This window comes from Parasteatoda tepidariorum, chromosome 7, assembly GCF_982258835.1.
Source record: "Parasteatoda tepidariorum strain Cologne lab strain chromosome 7, Ptep-v5.0, whole genome shotgun sequence".
NCBI classification, from domain to species: Eukaryota; Metazoa; Arthropoda; class Arachnida; order Araneae; family Theridiidae; genus Parasteatoda; species Parasteatoda tepidariorum.
The window spans coordinates 97,096,401-97,116,467 of NC_141761.1; the positions used below are offsets into that span (position 1 = coordinate 97,096,401).

The following is a 20,067-nucleotide window of genomic DNA, read 5'->3' on the forward strand; positions in this document are numbered from 1 at the left end:
AAGACGGTTGCGGTTTAGGATTTAAGTAATCATCCTCGATTGCGTGTAGTTCTGTTTTGCTTAGCTATCAAATTATATAATTATGCTTTCAAAACAATATAAAATCTTTTAAAAGTTGAACTCGGCGGACAGAAATTTAATTCGTGCTATTTTTTTTATAAGCAAAAAGAAATTTATTATTCTTTCATAATGCGAACGTACAATTGCTACGATTTTTAGATATAATTTTTATTAATTTTTTTCACTTAATAATTGATTATTCAATACGTTTTGTTTTTCTCATTTCACACGATTTGAAAAAGCAAGAAAAAAGAAGTCTGTGCTACGTCGTTTCAAGAGTTGGCGAAGTTGATATTCGCTCCCACTTGAAACTTAGCATCCATTTAGCGTACACTTAGATGCAAATGGGCTCTGTCCATAAAGATAATGTTTTTTTTCTTAACCCGCAACAGAGTATAATGTTCTGCTCGTAAAATTAATCTTTAGTTTGAGTTTTCGCTCTGTTTTAGAACTGGGCTGTTGGTTTGTCAATTCATAGCAAACCGTCGTCGAACGAGGGAATTTAGTATAGTGATGACATTTGGCGGAGTGTGAGAGTTGCGTGTTCGCTGTCCGTGGCCGCTACTGTAGAGAGTGTTACAGAGATGTTCTCTGGCTCCCCAAGTCAAAATTTTTGATAGTACTATCAAAACATTTTGATGGTTTATGTTGGTTTCCGTAAGATTCATGATGGTCCGACATCATTTGATGGTCACCATCATCCAACATTTTCCATTTTGCGTCTATGGTTTTTGATATGTCAACAAACTTCCATCATTCCATGATGGAAAATGCTACTTTAATGCTATGATGGTTAACCATCAAGGGAAGTTTGTTTCTCATGGACAAACAATCCATGATGATCAGTGATGGTTCCAGTTATACATTCCAATGATAGCTTAATAGGAACTCTTGTTGGTTTTCAGAAAACTACCATCAAAACAATTTGGTTTTTTTTTTTATGTTGGATCATCATACATTCATTCATATATCATCTTACATACAGTCCAAATTCCTTCATTGGGGGATGGTGGTTCATGATCATTCCAACACTTGATTTCTAAGAAACTGTGAGGGAAATTTCTGAAAATATAATGGTTCATAATGGAATTATTGATGGTTTCCATCAAGATTATGTTGGTCTATCAATGGAGAACCATAACAAGTTTTGACTTGCGTCCGGCTGTAATCAAACCTGGGACTTTTGTGTCTATAACCTCATGCTGTAAGGATGTACGTCAGAAAAAATAGAGTTGGGAATCTTTAACTTATAACTGTATACATTACTGATCAACTTGGAATCTTTATATTATAACCGTATGCATTACTGATCAATTCTACTGAGTTCGTGATTATTACGCGCATTAATCTTTTTTTTTTCGCTCGAAGAAATTAGCTTGTCTTAAAAATTAAAGGTTAATACTGTGAATTTCAGGAATTTTTGTAGATTTCTCCACTGCTTAGGCCGGGGTTTGACGCCTCGTGGTAAAGTCAAGAAGCCTGATCAGATTGCACTTTCTCCGAGAGTTTTTCAAAAGTTTGGAATCCACTCTTATGTTATGTCTTCGGTAGTTTCTGAGACGAAAAAGCTTACAGGTGGTTGTGCATTCGCATTCATTTGTATATATTTCTCACCAAACAATGCGATAATTTTCATAATCATTAATTTGAAAAGAATTGGAACGCAGGTTTCATGGGAACTATTATTTGTAATTTAAAATAATCATTACCCTAATTCTTTTATCAGTGAAAAATTTAGAAAGCATATCACCTATCAATGCCAGGTGAATGGAAAATATGCACAAATTAAATTAAACTAAACTTTTCAGAGCCAAAACTTTGATATCGTTTGATGACCAAAATTGTTTTATTTCGTGAGCTTAAGTTGAAGTATTAAGCAATCTATTACTTCATAACTGTTTTTAAACTGATAAATATGTTTCTGCCTATTACACATCTTATACTGTTAAAATTTCCCTATTAAAACTAGAGTGAAATAACTGGCAGCAGTTTGTCCCACCAATTAACCGGGAAATTTACGGTAAAGAACATTTTTTTTACCTTTACGGTATTTTAACCATCTACAACTAGCATGGTTTCAAAACAGTAAAAAAGGAATTCAACTGCACGTTGGAGACATTTTAGTTAGTCTGAAAGATACTGCCCTCTATGCGTGAATGGGAGTATCGTATTGTAATAGCCCAGGGTCATAAATTGGGGAGTGCAGGACAATGGAAACTCTTTATGTGTGTAAGGGAATGAAGGAAATATTGTGGTATCAACGCTGGGACTTAAGCCTGCGTTCTGCCGGTCACGAGATTGACAGATTAGCACTTTAGACTGTAATTTATACCAGAACTAAGTGGCTTCATTAGATAAATGCAATAAAATTTTGTTTTACTTAGAGTATTAGGTGAAAGCAGTTAGTAAACGGTTTTTCTCATAGTTAAGAGTTTGAATACCGTCTTATTTATGATTATTTGACTGTTTGAATATGGTAAATTATAATAAATAAATTGTTATTGAACCATTTTTTTCGAGAAACAGTGAAGTCTTTAACTCCTTAACCTAACAATTATTTAAAAGATAGAATTGATAGATGGAACTTTGCAAAGATTTGAACGAGTTATTTCGAGTATAAGTAAAGATGTTAAATCTATCAGGATTCATAAATTCACTTCGATTTTCGAGTTTTATTTTTGTTACCTTTTCTTAAAAAAATATTTTTAAGAATAATTTCTTACTGAGTTTCAGGATATTTACTTTAAATTCAAGTCGATTCCACTTGAGTTATGATTACTAGGCAGGCGATAAAACTTGCTTACTTGACGTTAAACAATTTAACGAAAATAAATAAATAAATGAATAAAATAAATAGAGAAAGAAAGGGAAAAAAGCATTCTTTATGAAAGAAGTATTCCTTTTTCTGGTAAACACGTTCCGAAATTTATATAATTCGATTGATTAATGAGTTTCGTTTGCTGTCTGGTTTGTATTTATTACAGACACCTTGAAATTCTTTATTTGATAAATATTCGATACAAAAAACAAGTAATAGATCATCCATAAGAAAATAAGTCAACCGAAATAAAATCTGTAATGAAATACATTGTAGGTGTTAATACTTTTTCCGTTGTTTATTCCGTTACAATACGTAGTATAAAAAGTTATAATCAAATAGTTTATTCCCATCAGACGTATAAGAAGTACCAAGGTATCGACATATCTTCGCTGTCATCGTATATATTTATTCTAGTTCGTCGATTTATTGTTATTAGCTTTTTTGAAGCAAAATGGCTGTAAAATATTTGATTATATTTTTTTTCCGTGCATAAATAATAATGGTCTAAAAGCGTTTTTCATTTGTCGGTTCATTCTTATTGGCCAGAAAAAAAATCATATGATACGTTCGAAAATTAACATGAACTAGAGTTCTTAGTTTGCCATCAGTATAAAAGTAATATCTGGACCTTATGTCTTTTTCCCTTATTTATTGATTTTTTCCCATTATTTATTTATCATCTTTTCTTGGTATTATTCTCTGCAGTTATTACAGATTTGTATTTGGATTTAATTCAAGCTAGAAGAACGGGATTCGAAGAGGAGCAAGATTTATGAGTGAAATCATTAGAACAGTGGTTGAGAAGAGATGACGTTTCACACTAGACTGAACAAACAAAGGTTGCTAAATGTATTTCGGCTATGATCTCATCTAAATTGAAAAGAATTTGTTATTTAAGTTCGTTTATAAAATTAAATGTTTTTTTTATAAACTACAATTATTTATTACCATTCATTAGAAACAGATGGTTGAAATTGGGCTATCTTAGATCTTTTTAAACCAGTACCATCGAGGATTATTTGTAGAAGAGATTGATTAATAGATACAGTCCAAGTTATGTAGAAAAACCAGCCAAAAAGATGGCACGTTTTCCTCCTGGTGACAGAATGCAAGGCTTAGTTACAATTTGTGTTGGTCAGGCCGGGATAGCCTGGTTGGTAGGGCACTGGGCCCATGTCCAAGACTCCCCTTGTAGTAAATGGTGACTGATGCACGTTAAATCTGTCGAGTCTCAAAGTCCTCCATGTTCCCATAACAAGTCAATACCTCTGGGGGTACTGATCCAGGAGTTTCAATAAGTATCAAATACACTAGATACCACCGTGGAAATAGATTTTTACTGCCGACCGAAAGGGGTAGGTAACAGGAGAAAATTGTCGATTGTGGTAGTTTTTGACCATAAGGAGTTAACCTTGTTAAATAGCTTTATGAAAAATGATACAAGATATAAATAATCTTTATTTTGAGAGGATAAACTTCTAAAAACATATTTTGTTTAATCTGAACATAATGTTTAATCTAACATAAAGCAAACGTAAAGAAGAACAAATAATAATTATAAAAGATTCAATCGTTTTAACTTAATTTATTGTAATAGTTTATTTCTTGCAGTTTTGTATATGATTTCATGGAGTTGATGAATACTGATTTGCTGATCATTTACTATTTTTTCCCCACGGACAAAGAATGAGTACTCAGCTAGTTTACAATAAAGTAATCCTGCAATTTACATGGTGGAACAATTTGTGATAAACATATTTAAAATGTAATCTTAATAAATTACATTTACATTTTGTAATTACCTTTATGTAAAATTGGGAAATCATCAAATGAAAAAAAAAGAAGCACAGGAAATAAATATTGCATTGGGGAACAATTTAAATAAGTAGTTTTTATTGATTATCTAAATCTATTCCATCCGAAGATATTAGTTAATTGAATTCTACTTAAAAACTAAATTAAATTCCGTTCTTAATTGCAGGGATAGCAAGGTAACTGAGATTGCCTTAAATCAAATTTACTAAAATTATTCAAAATAGAGCTTTTGATAAAATGGGGAACAATTTTTTTTCCTGCAGCATGAGATATTTTAACAGATTTTAGGCACTTTCTTACCGTTGATTTAACATCCGCAATCGATTTCTCTCCCTAAGCTATAGTTATTATACTATATTTGTTCTATTTATTATCGAAATGTATAAAATGTTATTTATAACAGGGGCCACGCAAGTGTTGCGGCAAACTTCTAGGGGAGTTAGGGCAAATCATTAAAATTGCGTATGAGCTCGTGTTCAGAAATGTCGTCATACGCCGCAAGGGGAGTCTTCTCTATTATGAACTGTTTTTCCGCGTGCTTCTGAAAAATATAATAATAGGTAAGACCCAATAGCAGCGGGCAACGACATTTCCGGGCATGGGATCCTATGCAATTTTAATTCCTGTTAATGTGCTGTAACTCATCCAGAAATTTGTCGCAATATTTACTCGACCCCCTGTTATATAACGCTTTAAAACTTGTACATTTCGACAAAAAAGACTGAAATTTTAAAAAATTCTGCAGCTTCATTAGCAAAACTAATTTCAGAGTTGAAATTCTAACAGCCAAATTAGGGAAGATAAATTATTATATTATTATTTTTTGAACTTGGAGTCTACAAAATGGCCTGCTTTTTTGATATTGATAATATGGAATCTTCCCTCTACTAGTTGATTGATTGAGCAACGTGTCAAAAATGGTTTTCTAACGAGATCTGCAAAAGAAAATGAATTTACGTGCCAGATCACCACTGAAGTACTTCACCATTATTCCCCTGTTACATTATTTTAACACATCATTAAATTAATAAATAAATTAGTGCAATATGATATTTTCGTTAAATGTAAATTTCGTTGTTGTCTTTTGTACAGATTACCTATTTTTCAAGATCATTTGTAGAAATTGGAAAATTAAAGTAAATACAGTGAGTATAATAAGCTTATTTGAAATTTATTCTATTATAATAAAATCTAACACTAGACAAATGAGTTAGATTTCATTTAATGATTAATGTAAGGTAACAAATAGTAAAATAGTAATAAAGTAACACTCTATAAAGTAGCAAAGGTTTCAACAGAGTCTTAATTGACACTTAACAGTGAAAAGTCTTGAAGTTTTACGAGTTATTCTAAAATGAAACTTTCAAAAGATCCTTCACCTCCAGTTTATGTCATACTTGTTAAAAATACAGAAGAGACTAAAAGATGTTACCGTAGACGTTGATTTATTTTAAGGAGTTTATACAAGATTGGAAGGATCCTTCTTATTTTGTCAGAAACATGCCCGAATGAATGTAAAGTGAAACTAAGAGAGTCAATTAAACTAAATGTAAAATTATAGTGTGGTATTAAAATATACTTTTATCCTCATATATTTTTAAAATTACATATTAATTAAATGTATATTATTTGCAATGTATAAAATACCGGTATACCTATATAGGAAATGTATGAATGAGGATCCTTCTAATTTTGTCAAAAACATGCCCGAATGAATGTAAGCTGAAACTAAGAGGAAACTAAGATATGAGAATTATTATATGATTTATATTTATACACTGGGAAAAAAGTGTGGTTAATTCTAACAGATTATGGTAAAATTTACCGTGTCTCTGACCTCATAGGAACACCAAAAAAGCTTGCTGATTTTCACTGAAGCGCTTCAATGATTTTGGCAAATATGGTATGAAAATATGTGATAAAATTAGGTAACTGCAGTAAAATTTGTTTGTTTCATCACGATACCTTAGAACATTGCATAAAAGCCATTTATTTGGTTAAATTTGCTTTTCAATTTTCTATTTTTGCTGTATTTGTGACTATAAAAACATAATTTCAAAAACCAGAATATCCGAAAAACCGTCATCATTTAAATGGAAAAATTACCGAACGAATTGTTTAAAAACCATATATTTTGATTTGATTAACCAGAATAATGGTCCTTTTCTTACCAGATATGTCATTAACATACAGAACTATACATAACTATTTTAAATACTACTATATTTTCTTTTTGCAAATTTTTTTTTATGCAGCAAAAAATTTACAGTTATCGATTTGTTTGGCTATTATGATGATCGGAAAAAATATTAAAATGGGGAATACCGGGCAATTGCCTTGATATATGAGTGAAAAGAATATAACAATAGTCCACACATCCCAGGTGGGTTATTTTGCCGTTATGTCTGCAAAAATTAATAACACCCGAGAAACACTTAGAATTTCTGCCTACCTTATTGTTCGGTCTTAGGCGAAGCGCCATCTGTAGCAATTGTTGTGAACTGCTCAGTTTCTCTTGAACTCTTGTTTGAGCCAGTCGTGGCTTCCATTGTAATAGTGGATTTTGGTTATTTACAATTGTTAAAATAAAATATTGTTAGTTGAAATTTCGTATTTAATGAACCAGCGCACTGTGTACAATCGTGTACATAATAAAGTGGTCCTAGTGGACCCGGAGGTCGTACTTTCGAACTTTCTGTTTGTTGTGGAATGCGTAGTTTCATTTCGTTTTCTTCATAATGAGCAGTAGTAGTGAAGAAGACAAAAAATCAGAAAAGACTGTGCTTAGTCGCAGAAAGGGTTATTTGAAAGGTCGAATAACCAAATTAGAGACATTTGTTCGTGAGAAAGCCGAAACAGCTGGACTATTATTGCTTCAATGCAAATTAGAAAACGTTTTGGACACTTGTGATAAACTAGAGAAATTAAAACTGGATTATTATGCCACCCTCGATGAAAAAGATTTGCCCAATTTTGAAGCTGAAATGGACAATTTAGAAGAGTCAATAGAACATATAAAGGTAAGCTTGCAAACCTTTATATTTAAGTTTCAACATAGTGAAGTGAGAGGCAATGATTCTATTGTAACTAAAGTGAATTTGAAGTTACCAGATATTAATTTGCCTACATTTAATGGACAAGTTGAGCATTGGTCAAGCTTTAAACAACAATTCGATAGCTTAATATCTAATAATTCTTCATTGTCTGATTTACAAAAGTTGATTTATTTGAGATCATCGCTTAAGGGCGATGCTAAATATATAGAAACTAGTGAAGATTCATTTGAATCTTTAATGAAAGTTTTAATTGATAGATATGAGAATAAGCGTATTGTGGTAAATAGTTATATTTCTAATATTTTAAACTTAGAAAAGTTATCGTATGATTCTTTTAAAGACATAAGAAATCTTATTGATGTGTTAAACCGTAATTTAAGAGGTTTAAAACTTTTGAAATTAGAAGGTAACGATTTATGTTATCAATTGCTAATGAATATTATTCTACAAAAAGTAGATAAAAATACACGTAAGGAATTCGAAATGTCTCTAACAACTTCTGATTTACCCGAATGGGATAAGTTTTTGGACTTTCTTCATAAAAGAGCTCAGTTATTAGAGAATTTACAAGGTGTGCAGCCAAATAAATCGAAACTTCATCCCGTAAATAAAAGTAAATCTTTTATTCTAAAATCTAGTTTGAAATGTTTGTTGTGTAAAAAACCGCATGAACTGCATAATTGTCCATTATTTTTAGATCTTTCCCCTTTAAAAAGGTTTGAAGAAGTTAAAAAATTAAGGCTTTGCATTAATTGTTTTGGTAATAATCATAAACTTTCTAATTGTTTTTCGAAAGTTAGTTGTAAAATTTGTAACTGTAAACATCACGAGTTACTTCATAGAGATAATTCTCGCCCGCTTGAAACTATTAAATCAAGTTCAGATATGCCAAAACACTCCCCCACCCTGGCGCCAAATGTATTGAGTAATATTTCTGAAGCCAGTGAAATTGCTGACTCAGAGATATCGAAAGAGAGTAGCGTCTCCCACGCATTCTCAACTCGTAGTTTAAATAGTAATAAATTAGTTCTTCTATCTACTGCCTTAATTAACATCTGGAGTCCGCTTAAAAATAAATATGTTTTAATAAGAGCATTGTTGGACAATGGCAGTCAGTCGAATTATTTAAATTCTGATACTTGTTTTGATTTGGGGTTGAAGCGAGAAAAAATAAACATTTCTGTTAGTGGATTGGGAGAGAATAAAATGAATGTTAAGTGGAAGGCGACTTCTTTGATTTGTAATAAGGATTTATCTTTTTCTTCGCAAGTTGAATTGTTATTAGTTCCTAGAATTACGGGCTTGATTCCATCGACTCCCATTAAAATTAGTGAGCATTTAATTCCTGATCGTGCGTTATTAGCTGATCCAAATTTTGAGATACCGAGTAAAATAAACATGATTATAGGAGCTGAGCTCTTTTATGATATTTTAAAGGAAGGAAAAACCAGAGTTTCTCCTAATTTGTTATTCCAAAATTCTGCTTTTGGTTTGATAGCAACGGGTAAGGTTCATGAGAACAATTTAAATTCCTTTTGCGGTTTAACACATACCTCTGAAAATATTGAAGATTCTCTTCAGAAATTTTGGGAAATCGAAAGTGTTTCGTCAGATATGCTTACTGGTGAGGAGGAATATTGTGAAAATCATTTTTTACAAACTCATTATCGCAACGAATGTGGTAGATATGTGGTTCAAATGCCACTCAAAAAGGATCCCCAATGTTTAGGTGATTCAAAGAAACTAGCTTTAAAGAGATTGAATAATATATATAGAAAGTTAGACTCTAATCCTGAACTTTGTAACTTATATAAAGACTTTATGCTTGAATATCAAAATTCAGGACACATGCAACTAGTTGACACCGATATTAATGTAAACACTAGTTACTATATTCCCCATCTTGGCGTACATCGCCCTGACAAAACTACCACAAAATTGCGTGTCGTTTTTGATGCTAGTGCGCAAACATCGAGTGGTGAATCACTTAACTCTATTCAAATGAAGGGGGGCGTGCTTCAGGATGATTTATTTTCAATTATGTGTAGATTTAGGAAACATCCTGTAGCCTTTACGGCTGATATTAGAGGTATGTTTCGTACTATCTTAATTGATGAAAATCAACGAGACTTACAAAGAATATTGTGGAAATTGAATAAAGATGAAGAAGCTAAAATTTACAAGCTCTGTACTGTTACCTATGGTACTACCTCTGCTCCATTTTTGGCAACGCGTGTCTTAAGACAAATTTCGATTGATGAAGGGAAGGATTTTCCCATTGCAGCTCGTGTCGTCCAAAATGATTGTTATATGGACGATGTAGTCTCGGGGGCTAATGATATTTCTTCTGCCTTAGAGTTAAAAAATCAGTTAATAAACCTTCTTCATCGGGGTGGCATGAATTTACACAAATGGTCATCTAATGAACAGTCCTTGTTAGAAAACTTACCGTATGAAGACCAGGAGTACCATTTCGATATTAAAAACAACGTTAAGACTCTCGGTGTGATATGGAACCCAAATGCAGACTTGTTTGAATTTTCAATTTCAGATAGCACTAATCTGACGAACTGTACTAAAAGAACTGTTTTATCGTGCATTTCAAGACTGTTTGATCCATTAGGCCTCTTGGGGCCGGTGATAGTGAAGGCCAAAATTTTTATGCAAAAACTCTGGCTACAAAAACTGGACTGGGACCAGGCACTGCCAGACTGCAAAGTTAAGGAGTGGGAGAAGTATGCTTCCTCACTTCTCTGTGTGAAAGACATTAAAATAGACCGCTGTGTAACGAATGGAACTGTTTCCTCCTTTGAAATCCATGGCTTCTGCGATGCTTCGCAAGATGCATACGGTGCAGCGATTTATTTACGATGTAAGAATGAATTGAATCAAGTGACTATTAACTTACTGTGCAGCAAGTCACGCATAGCGCCGATAAAAAAGTTGACGATTCCTCGTTTAGAATTATTGGCGGCTGAACTAATGCCCAAACTTCTACAGAAACTGTTAAAAGCTCTTCAAATGGATATACAAAGTGTCTATTTGTGGTCGGATTCAACCATAACTTTGGCGTGGATACGAACTGATCCATGTTTGTTGAAAACTTTCGTATCGAATAGAGTGTCCAAGATTCAAGAAATCACTAGATTATTTAAATGGGGACATGTGCCTTCCGAAAGCAACCCTGCTGACCTCATTTCGCGTGGTGTTACTGCAGACAAAATCTCAAACTCTGAACTTTGGTGGAATGGCCCTTCCTTTCTAAAGACTGAGGACTATAAGCAATTCGAACATTCTCCTTCTTCCAGCGATGAATATATGGTTGAACTCAAGAAAAATTCTGATCTTAATTTTACTGTCTTTGAGAAAAACACTTTTATAATTGATTTTTTGATCAAAAGCAATAGTTATATGAAACTAATCAGAATCTTAAGTTTTATTTTCAGGTTTGTAAGAAATGCTAAAAACTCAGCAAAGAAAACTACGGGACCGATTTCGAGGGATGAGTTAAAATTATCCGAATTGTTTTTGATTAGAGAAGTACAGAGGGATGAATTTTCTTCTGATATTGCAGATATTCAGAAAGGTGCAATTTCTTCTAAGAGTAAGATTAAATCACTTAACGCTTTTTTAGATGCAGATGGAATAATGAGGGTGGGTGGTCGTTTGGCCCACTCGCAGGTAAGTTTCGATGCTAAGTTTCCCATTATTTTGCCTGCGGGTCATAAGCTTACATATTTAATTATGTTGTATTTCCATTTAAAAGATTTGCATCTTGGTCCCCAGGCATTACTTAATTCTGTTCGCCAAAGGTTTTGGCCAATTCACGGAAGAAATCTTGCCAGAAAAATAGTGCATGAGTGTGTTACTTGTTTTAAATTTAGACCTGTAGCTATTGATCAATTAATGGGTAACCTTCCATCTTATCGATTAAATCCTGAGTTCACCTTTAATAAATCAGGCTTAGATTTCTGCGGACCGTTTCTTGTCAAGCAAAAAAATCAAAGAAAAGTAAGTCTTCAAAAAATGTATGTAGCAGTCTTTGTGTGCCTTTGCACTCGGGCAGTACATTTGGAAATTGTCTCGGACTTAACAACTGAGGCCTTGATTGCCACATTAAAAAGGTTTTTTGCAAGAAGGGGGAAATGTTCTATGTTAATGAGTGATAATGCGAGTAATTTTTGTGGAGCTCGGAACGAGTTAAAACGGTTATATAGTTTGGCTCAATCCCCGGAAAAAGAATTAATTGATTATCTGTTAACAGAAGAGGTTGCTTGGAAATTTATACCGCAACGGGCCCCCCATTTCGGGGGTATTTGGGAAGCAGCAGTGAAATCCTTTAAAACCCACTTTAAAAAGACAGTTGGAATTTCAAAACTAACCCTTGAGGAATTTTTGACCCTTGTTACGCAGATAGAGGGAATTTTAAACTCTAGACCAATTACCCCATTATCTACAAATGCAAATGATATGAACGCTCTGACGCCAGGTCATTTTTTAATAGGGCGTCCAATAACTGCCCCCATAGAACCCGAAATCACTCAAATTCCAGATAACAGATTGTCTAGATGGGAAAGAGTTACAAAATTGACTCAAAATATTTGGAAAAGGTGGCAAAAAGATTACTTGTCTAATTTACACGAGCGAACTAAGTGGCAATTTTCGAAGGATAATGTTACCCCTGGTACAATGGTTCTAGTTAGGGAAGATAATCTTCCAGTATGTCATTGGGTAATTGGTAGAGTTGAAGAAACTATAGCTGGCAAAGATAAAAAGGTTAGGGTTGTTTTAGTGCGAACTCCTAAAGGTTTATTTAAAAGACCAATTCATAAATTGAGTATTTTACCTATTGAGGACAATAAATAGTTTGGTAATAATTGTAACCTCATTGAATTATTTTTTGTTTATATTTGTATTGTATCTTTGTTATTTTATTAATTTCCTTTAAATTTGGAATTGTGCATTCATTTAATATTGGAACAAATATTTTTCTACAGTCCATAATTTTATTCTATTAATTGAAATCAATATTTCTAATAATTTTATTGTGATTCTCATAGTTTCAATGCATATTAGTTATTGTTGAAATATGTTAAATATTTCAAGGGGCCGGCATGTTCGGTCTTAGGCGAAGCGCCATCTGTAGCAATTGTTGTGAACTGCTCAGTTTCTCTTGAACTCTTGTTTGAGCCAGTCGTGGCTTCCATTGTAATAGTGGATTTTGGTTATTTACAATTGTTAAAATAAAATATTGTTAGTTGAAATTTCGTATTTAATGAACCAGCGCACTGTGTACAATCGTGTACACTTATTCTAGAAAATGCAATAAAATACTTATTGCACCTGGATGCTACGTGAAACTAAAACTCAAATCAAATTACTTTGAGTTTCTAAAAGCCAGTCAATGATCTGCAAAATCTATTTTACGGTAAAATCCATTTTTGCCGTAAAATTTCATAGCTTTATTTCAACAGTGATAATAATTTAATTACAGAGATTCATTGGTTTTACAGTAAATATTACTGTAAATTAGATTTCTTGTTCCTTAAAATTTTGCACTAAAAAAGGAATTTTCCTATCACCCAGAGTGTCGGTACATTCTACTGTAATTTGATTAGTAATTTTTTACAACGCAAAGTGGATACATATTTTAAAATAATCATCTTCTATACATCGCCGGTTTGTGATTTGGCATTGTATATTATGACAGATAACCAATTGTAATGAGTTTAAATGATGTTAACATGTAAAATACGTAGTCTCGTCACTTCAATGTGACTACCACCTATTTTCGTCGTCAGAGTAAAGTTACCACTCAGAGTAGGCAGGATGCAACACATTGCAGAGGAGTGTATATAAAGGGTGTCTGAGGAATTTGGAGGACATTACAATCGTTGGCGTAATGCAGAAACGGAGCGATGTAACCAACGTCGAAAAATCGCATGATCATTGGCTTTTGGATCGAGAGAGGAAGCATTTCCAGTATGGCTATTTTTTGTTAATTGCCCGCATTCCGCCATGGCGAAAGTATACGGGGTGCATTTCCAAAATAGCACTATCCAAAATCAGCTACGTGGCAAACGTGGTGCGCCGTGGTCCATAGATGACAAATGGGAACGATGGCTGCGAAGAATGCGTTCGGGTGAATGGACGTGCAACCGTTGAGCAGCTAATCACCCAGATGAACCAAGGGTCTCTTCTATGACGCTTCAGCGTACGTTGCAGCGTATGGGTCTACACAGTTGACACCTGGTTTATGCATCTATGCTGGCTGCGGTTCATCGGTGACGGAATTCTCACTCCGGAACCTGCTACTGGTTGTCCACTGAATGGTTGTCCACTGAATCCCAACTATGGCTGGTTGATACGAATTCCGCGTCTTTCTTGCACCGACCACAGTGCTAACGTCAAATATCCTTAGTGGTAGGCGCATCATGGGTTAGAGTCCCCTTGCCGCCAGGCTAACCGTGGGAGGTTTTCGTGGTTTTCCTCTCCATGTAACGCAAATGCGTGTTAGTTCAATAAAAAAGTCCTCCACAAAAGCAAATTTCTCCAAATACTTGATTCAAGAATTTCCTTGTCGTCTGGATTGGGTTTAAAAATACAAGGTTACGGAGTTGAACATTAGTGGTCGTAAACGCAAAATTTGGATCGGCTGTTCAACGACGGTTGTAAAATGAAAAAAAATTTGCGTCCATTATTTAAATTAATTTTACATTATTGGAGGCGATAATAGCATGGAGATTTTTTTCTTTCTCCTTAGAAAATTAGTACCACTTTTCTATTAGTTTTGCCTTTCAAAACAGAACTAATTCTTTTCCATTTCCGTTGATTTCCAATAATTTACTTTTATAAAGACGTTTTAAAAGAGTTTTTATAAACAAAATAAATACATGGTTCCAGATAACTTTAGAAATACTAATTTGGCTATGTTATCCATCCATGCTACCGCGTTAACGTTGCTCATTGAATTTATCTGGCATGCTGAATAAAAAATAATCAAATATCAAAACACGTGCAAAAATTATTTTTCTTTGGATCAAATAAAACAGTAAGCAAGCAAATATCACTCATATTATAGTTAGAATAATAAATACAAAGTACAATCGTCCATAGCTTAAAATAAAACAATTTGACCTTCCTTGTGTTTCAAACTATCAGTATGCCAAATTTCTTATATATATGGAGGGATAAAATAATAGTTTCGTGATGTTTTTCCAAAGGTGTAGCAAAGCTATTATAACATTTACGAAAATAAAAAAAGCTGTAATGTTATATTTTTAATGTAAGTGTGTAGAATTTTCCTTTTCATTGTTTTTGGATCCAAATTTAAATTGTAATATGCTTGAAATAAATGTAAAGAAAGTGCATTAAAGAATTAACTTCTTCAAGCAGCCATTAAAAAATGCCTTTTTCTAGATTATTATATTGCCACTTAATAATTAGAAAACTAATGTAGATAAATGGACAACAATACATATTAATAATTATATGAATTATATAAAACTGGAATATTTGTAATTCTGTAGCGTTAAAATTGTATGCATGAAATCAATGTCTATCAGTATTATAAAATTTTTTTTTAAAATGAAATTAATTGAATCTGATTATACAGAGCTTTAAATCCCATTTAGCTTTGAAGATAAAGAAAAATAAGCTAAAGTTTTATCGGCTAATCCAAAACAAAATTTTTCAAAGATATTTCATCGCGATTTTATGTCATACTTATTATCGTGAAGGGACTAAATGTAGTTATTTTAGACGTTAATTTATAGCATAAGCTATTGTAAAGAAGCTCGAAAATAAAAATTGATGAGTCCTTTTTTTGAAGCATCATTTTAATCCAAAACTAATTAAAGAAAGCTTGGAATAAATTGTCAATCAATGTTTTAACTTGCTCAGGTTCAGGTAATATTTCGTGATTGTTATATTACCACATAATAAGTTGAAAAATAAATAAATCAATTAAAATAAATAAAAATGAAATTTATCCTGGAATTGCATACGCAATCCAGATATATGATTATTATTCACCTTTTGGAGCCGATGGGACACAGGTGCCCTTTTTATATATTTTTATCTGACGCTTTAAAGCAAAAAAATATTTTGGTATTTCTCTAAATAAAAAAAAAAAAAACAGTTTAATAGTTACCAAGGAAAGTTTGATAGATTGACGGATTAATTATATTTGTACAATAATATAAAATCCAAAAAGAGTAGCTTTAAATTTTTTTCCACATAATAAATTGAAAAATAATTAAATCGAATAAAATAAATAAAAATGAAATTTATTCTTCAATCCTAAAATGCTACATACGCAAATTGAGATATATGATTAGTATTAATCCTTCGGCAGAGATGGACACAGGTGGTCCTCATATATACAGTATACTCTCGATTATCCGTGCGCGGTTTATCCGGTTTGCGGATTATCCGTGCTCATTCCGGAGTCACACAAAAAATATAAAGAGAAACATTTTCAAGATTAAAAAAATTTGATTCATGAAGTTATAACACTACCAAATTTTTGGAAAGCAATATTCGTTATTGGATTGCAGTATATGGAACAAATCGTCTACGTTATGGATGATATGGAAAATCGTCTACGTTATCACGATCGTGGAGAAAGATGATACCGCTTGATGAACAATCCTCTTCAGATGTTCAAGAAAAATATGATAACAGTATTCTCGAACAAGCAAAAGAAATCTAAGGTTTCGAAATTCTTTAAGAAGAAAATTTAGAAGATTGGTTTCAAAGTGATGCATGTGAGCCTGGCTTCCAGTATTTGACTGATGAAGACATCGTTATGTTGTTAAATCAAATAATGATGATAGTAACTGATGCCGAAGATGTAGTAAATGAATGAAATACAATTTCTCATTCCGCTGCTCTGTGGAAACTTTATTAGATTATATGGGAGGATTTGATTACGGTGACATTACTGCGATTCGTAAAATATGTTTATTGATATATGGCGAAGACGCATTACACATTTTTTAATAAGGAAAATTCCTAGTTTGATGTTATGCATGCAAATGTCAGTAATTTTTATATTTTTTGTACTGATATTGAATTTTTCTTTAATAAAAGGAAATTTCGGATTATCCGTGTTTTTCGATTGTCCGTGCGACCTGTCCCGGTGATTAACCCGGATGCACTATTTTTTTCTAACGCTCTGAAGCAAAAATATATTTTGATAATTTTTCATTATAAAACAGTCTAATAGTTACAAAGGAAAATCTGATAGATTAGTGGATTAATTATATTTGTAAAAAAATTCAAAATCCGCTAAAAAGTTTTTTTTCTAATTCATATTGAAAAATTAATCAATAATTGATTTTGTAAATTAAAGAAATTTCAATGATGAATAACTGCTTTTCTTAAATCTAAATAAGTGCAAAGTTGAAAAATTATTGTTTGGAAGTGAGCCGTGTTTAACGCAGAAAAAAAAACCGGTGTTTCATGTAGTATTTCATAACCATAAATTATTAAAATGCTAAATATATTATTCTTCATTCATTTTATTTTAAACTATTACGAAATAATGAAAAAGTGTGAAAAATATGGTTTATAATAATTCTGCATCAAGGAATTAGATACATAAAAATAAAGCATATCTCATTAAATTAAAGCTCTCCAGATTTTAAAACTTCTTAGCAGAGACTTAACTGGGAAACTTTCTAAGCCTTGCAAGTTGATCCAAAACAAAACTTTTAAGAGATTCTACAGCACTATTTTATGTCACGTTTACTAAATACATGAAATAGAATGCCTTTCCCGCATGAGCTAATTTATTAATTACTGTTCATTCAGGCATGGTAAATCTCTTTTAATAGAGTTCACAGGAGAGTCTGTACCAAAAATGGAGAGAGTCTTCTAAAAGTGGTCATTCTATCAATATTTCATTCATTCTATTACGAATTTTAGCAATATTTAGACTCAAAGGAGGCCTTTACCACTACAAACTGCAGTTTTCAAGCTCTAACAAAAGTAATTTTAAGTTTATAACATAAGAATTATTTTATGTACAAGATATGAATAGGTTAGAGGGAAATGTATAAGATATTAATTAAAAAAAATAAAAGATGCTTTTTTAATACGTTGTGCTGATGAAAATCTTAAGCACTAAATACTTAAAAATACGTTACAGTTATTTAAAATACTTATCAGTCAACAAAATTATTTAAAGTTAATTAAATTAACAATTGATTAACAGTAACATCTTAAGGATTGTAGTACAATTTTAACAATTTATCTAGGGGCCGGATAGCCTGGTTGGCAGGGCGCTGGAATCCCGTTTATGAAAATGTAAGTTCGAATCCTACCGGCCGCAGAATACCAGTGTATTAAATGGGGACTGGTGCATGTAAAATCTGGCGGGGTCACAAAGCCCTCCAGGTTCCCATAACAAATCAATATTTCTGGGGGTACTGAGTTGGTTCCGTCTCTGGTTCAGGTCAAAATTACGATCTGTGGATGAATGAATGGGTCAGCCCTATAAAGGAGAATGACTTATGGGTGTGGAAGAAGTCAAATTTTTGACCATAGATGGCGCCACTGGAAAACAAGAACAATCGCACTCCTTGCATTAATGTCCTACGACAACAACAATTTATCTATAGATAAATTTCTCTTGCATGGCGACAAAAAAAATCACTGCTTTGGCAACAAAAAACTACTATATCAAGCGAGTAAGTAGTTATAAGCATGGACGCTTAAATGTACATGTGCTAAACGTACAGTGCGCCAAAAAAGGACCACCCTGAATAAGTTTTGATCTAATGATCGAATCTTCACGTTCTAGGACTCAATACTAATGGTTCGAGGGGATGACTTCAAATATTCTAATTATTTAGTGCAGACGACATTTTAAGTTACGAAATCAGACACAAAAACGTACTTTCTCTGAATAAAAACGCCTTTTTGAAACGTATTCGGATTTCAGAATTTATGGGGCTATCCGCAATCTGAGAAATATAGTACCAAAAGTTTGGTCAGGAGAACAGTCCAAAGTTTTGACCTTTTATTGTTAATTTTACTTTTTGCGTAGTTCGCCATATCTCGAGAACTTTTTAAGAGAATAGAAAAATTTTTGCACACAATTATAAAACTCGTTTATCCAAAGATAATTCTATTCAAAAAATAAAATTTTTAGCAAATATTTATCATTCATTATCATTATAAATATTTATTTTCATTATTTTATCTAAAGTGGAAAAAGTTTTGGATTTTAAAATAAAATTTTTTTAAGTATCATTTTCGAAAATCTAATTTCACATGCCAAAATACAAAATTTGAGAGAAATTTGTTGAATAGTTCCTGAGAAGTCAAATTTTAAAAAAGTCGTATAATTAAAACTTGATCAATCGATTAATCTTAGTTAGTGGTTTCTCTCTCCAAGCTATATAAACTTTATATATAACAAGGGGAGCATTGGTGCTGCGACAAACTTTAAGGGATGTTAGGTCACACCATCAAGATTGCCATCAAGATGTGTATTGGAAACTATGCTCGTAAATATCTTTATACGCCACTAGGGTCGCTTTCCGATAATAAACTGCCTCTTCTAGTGTTTCCGAACACGTCATTATGTCATAATAAGGGAGAGCTCCTAGCCGCGTAAGATGACATTTTCGAGCATGGGTTTCTATGCAATTTTAATCCTGATAATTATATATCTAACTCCCCTAGAAATTTTTCGCAACATTTATTACGCGATCCCCTGTTGTACAGTCAAACCCCCCTATAGTGAACATGGTTCATAGTGAACTTCCGGATATAGTGAACGAAATGTTCGCTCCCGTGCCTTGCTATACACATATAATATTATTTTTTGTGGATATAGTGAACCAAAAGAGGAGAGGAAATTGGATATTATGAATTTTTTTCTGTTTTCGACTGATTTTTTTCTTCATTTTTTGGTAATTTTGAAATTTCTACCTATACCGATTTTTAAAACCATCTATTGAGGGGAATGTAGCCATAAGCATTTTTTTTTTGTTTGCTTCTTCCATCTCAGTTTCCCATCCCTAAGTAAAGGCCGTCCCTAAATTTTTTGTACGAAAGACGGAGAGTAATAAAAAAATAAAAGTTAACACATGTTTTGTTACTACATATAGTTTTTTTTATTCATTTTTGTATTTCTTTTTATTGATTATTTATTTAAATAATGCGTAATGAAAGGGAGCAGTTCGGAAAAATTAGTTAAAATTGTTTGCAGTACTGATATAGAGAACTCCCGGTTATAGTGAACTGAAATTTCGGACCCTTGAAGGTTCACTATAGCTGGGTTTGACTGTATATAAAATTTTC

The 20,067-nt window shown here is 32.5% G+C and overlaps 1 protein-coding gene across 1 annotated transcript; it reads left to right on the forward strand.

Annotated features, from left to right (window-relative positions):
• Positions 1-7,434: 7,434 nt before the first annotated feature.
• On the forward strand, positions 7,435-12,618 carry LOC122271372 (uncharacterized). The gene is made up of 3 exons (XM_087168896.1): positions 7,435-11,033; positions 11,199-11,433; positions 11,539-12,618. The coding sequence occupies exons 1-3, from the start codon at positions 7,435-7,437 to the stop codon at positions 12,616-12,618; spliced, it is 4,914 nt and encodes a 1,637-aa protein (XP_087025022.1).
• Positions 12,619-20,067: the final 7,449 nt, after the last annotated feature.

What these genes read in the sequence shown, in the direction of transcription:
- LOC122271372 (XM_087168896.1), top strand. Translation starts at nt 7,435, where the DNA reads ATGAGCAGTAGTAGTGAAGAAGACAAAAAATCAGAAAAGACTGTGCTT. An exon ending in CTAAAGACTGAGGACTATAA is followed by an intron (nt 11,034 to 11,198) that starts GCAATTCGAACA and finishes TTTTATTTTCAG; the next exon opens with GTTTGTAAGAAATGCTAAAA. An exon ending in GTCGTTTGGCCCACTCGCAG is followed by an intron (nt 11,434 to 11,538) that starts GTAAGTTTCGAT and finishes CTTGGTCCCCAG; the next exon opens with GCATTACTTAATTCTGTTCG.